The sequence below is a fragment of the Babylonia areolata genome, chromosome 31, assembly GCF_041734735.1.
Source record: "Babylonia areolata isolate BAREFJ2019XMU chromosome 31, ASM4173473v1, whole genome shotgun sequence".
NCBI lineage: Eukaryota > Metazoa > Mollusca > Gastropoda > Neogastropoda > Buccinidae > Babylonia > Babylonia areolata.
In genome coordinates, this window is record NC_134906.1 from 6908919 (window position 1) to 6911418 (window position 2500).

Below are 2500 nucleotides of genomic sequence, written 5' to 3' on the forward strand. Positions count from 1 at the left end.
AACAACCACAGCAACAACAATATCAGCAACAACCACAGAACAACAACAACCACAGCAACAACAACAACAACCATAGCAGCATGAACTTTGACACAGTTTAGTTAAAATTGCTGATTTGATTGGTTATGTTGAATGAATTTGGGGATTACCAGTTCTGGGAGAATTGAATTTAAGAAAGTAAATTGGTAAGAGAGTATTGGTTAGAGATCTTCTTCTTCTTTGCGTTCGACAGCTACGCAGTCAGGGTCGAAGTCCGAGGGATGCCACAAACTCGGACGTCCGGTGAAGATCGGCTGCCGTCCCCCAGAGCTTGGTGTTGAGGTCAGCACCCCCAGGCCAGGACTGCTGCCGCATCTTCTCATACTTGGGGCAGTCTTGGAGAATATGGGATGGGGTCTGGTCAGCCTGGCCGCAATCACATAGGGATGTGGCTGCCACTCCAATCCTCTTCAGGTGTGCTCGGAGGCCGCAGTGTCCTGTGCGAAGGCGGTAGATGGTAGTCTGGTGTCTTCTCTCCAGTGTCCTGATGGGATCTTGGTGTGCCTGGTAGCCTCCGTTCAGGGTGACCCAGCCTCTTCGGAATCTCTTATGTGGCAGGAATGGTTGGCTGTGTGAGCTGGCTTCCTTCCTTAGCGAGGTGGTCTGCACGCTCGTTGCCTGGGAGGCCTACATGTGCAGGCACCCACTGGAGGGTCGTTGGGGCGGTTAGAGATCAGAACGTCAGTTTTGACAGACATCTCCAAAAAAAATAGTGACGTTTGCAAATAGGCCACAGGATATTTGCGAACGATGTTGCACAGTAACTGAGCGTTTTCAGAAGGCTTGTGTTTTATGTGTGGTGTGGGCTGTGTGCGTTTAACTCACTCAGTACGGCAAGTCCTCTCTTCTCCTCTACACAGACCCCTCGGATGTCCAGTGGGTGTCTGAATGACCCAACCTTTAGCCTCCGTCGTCAGAATTGTGGTATTCTTTGTCAACATTCACCTCTTCAGTATAAGAACCTTCCGCTTGTAATATTTTGATGATGATAATTGGGGTGAAACGCTGTTAACGTCGTCCTCTTTCGCCGTTCGTATGGAGAGAGTTAAATGTGTGTGTTGTCTTCAGTTTAACGTCTTTCCACTTGAAGTGATATTAGACGGGGAAAAAAAAAAAAAAAAAAAAACCGTGGGGGTAGGGGCTGTGAGAGGGGGAGGGGTAAAAGTGTGTGTATGTGTGGAGGGTGAATAGGGAGAGACAACGCTAGGAAAAATGGAAACGTTATAAACGCCAACATCAAACAAATATAACATCTATAACAAATGTCCTATAGGACTATGCAGCAAACCGTCTGCAATAACAAATAACATATTGGAATTGTTAATAACACATTCAAAAGAACTTTTGGTGAAGTCTGGCAAAAAACATTTTAGATTCTGACATTCGAATATTACATGGTTGCTAGAAATATGTTCTCCACATATGCATCTGACATCTTTGCTGAACTTTGTTACAAAAGCGTTCAGTTTTATCCTGTTTGATAATGTATGAATCTGCCTTAATCTTATTGAATTACTGTATGTATTTGACTGATTGATAGTTCCCGGTTGTTGACCATTAATTACACTATGGTTTAAAGCTTTGCCGTTTTCTTGGTATAATTCTCTGACTTTGTTCCACGATGTTTTTTCTAGTATTCGATAACCCTCTTGTACAGATAGAGGCACATAAAGTTCTATGGTTCCCTGTTCGTTCTTTGCACCTTTTCTTGCAGCCCTGTCAGCCCATTCATTGTAGAGAATACCAAGATGTGAAGGAACCCAGAAAAACGTAATATGTGTTCCTTTCAAGCTTAAAAGATGTAAAATGTGGCTGATTTCTAGTATGATTTTAGATTTGTTCTTACAATTTGGTGAGTTTAAAGCACATAATACAGATTTGGAATCAACGCAAAACAAGACTTGTAGAAGGCAAATTGGAAGATCAAGAATATGATTTGGAGCCATAAGAACAGCAATAAGTTCAGCAGTGAATATTGAACGATTTTTACCAATATAGTATGATCTTTCCGTTTTCAGTTCTGGTATAACAAAAGCTGAACCTGCTTGGCCATTGTCTAATAGTGAGCCATCTGTGTAGATCTGTAAATGATCACGGTATCTATTTTGAAGGTGTACTCGGACTTCCGTTGCCATGATATTCGGATTTTCATTCTTTTTAATGTCAGTATGATTAACATCAAAATGTGCTTTATTCATCTCCCAGATGGGGTATGGACTTACGGTCTTCTGTGTGTCTACGTCATCTGAATTAATTTTAGATTTTTCGAACAGGTTTGACACAAACGTGCCAATGGGTGTTAAATAAGATATGTTTTTAGCTCTTTTGGGGAAGCTGTTTTCGGATGTAATTTTTACTTCCTCTGATGTATAATTTTCAGTTGTTGAGCTTCTCAGTACGTATTTAGCACATGCGAGGTTTCGGTATTCATCTAAAGGTAGTACTCCTATTTCTTTGTATG

At 41.9% G+C, this 2500-nt stretch overlaps 1 protein-coding gene across 1 annotated transcript in view; it reads left to right on the forward strand.

Annotated features, from left to right (window-relative positions):
* LOC143275763 (voltage-dependent calcium channel type A subunit alpha-1-like) overlaps nt 1-2500 on the forward strand; it is a 402120-nt gene that overhangs the window by 284485 nt on the left and 115135 nt on the right. Inside the window, exon 14 of the mRNA XM_076580041.1 lies at nt 598-606. Within this exon, the coding sequence (XP_076436156.1) occupies nt 598-606 (9 nt within the window). The remainder of the gene's footprint in view (nt 1-597; nt 607-2500) is intronic.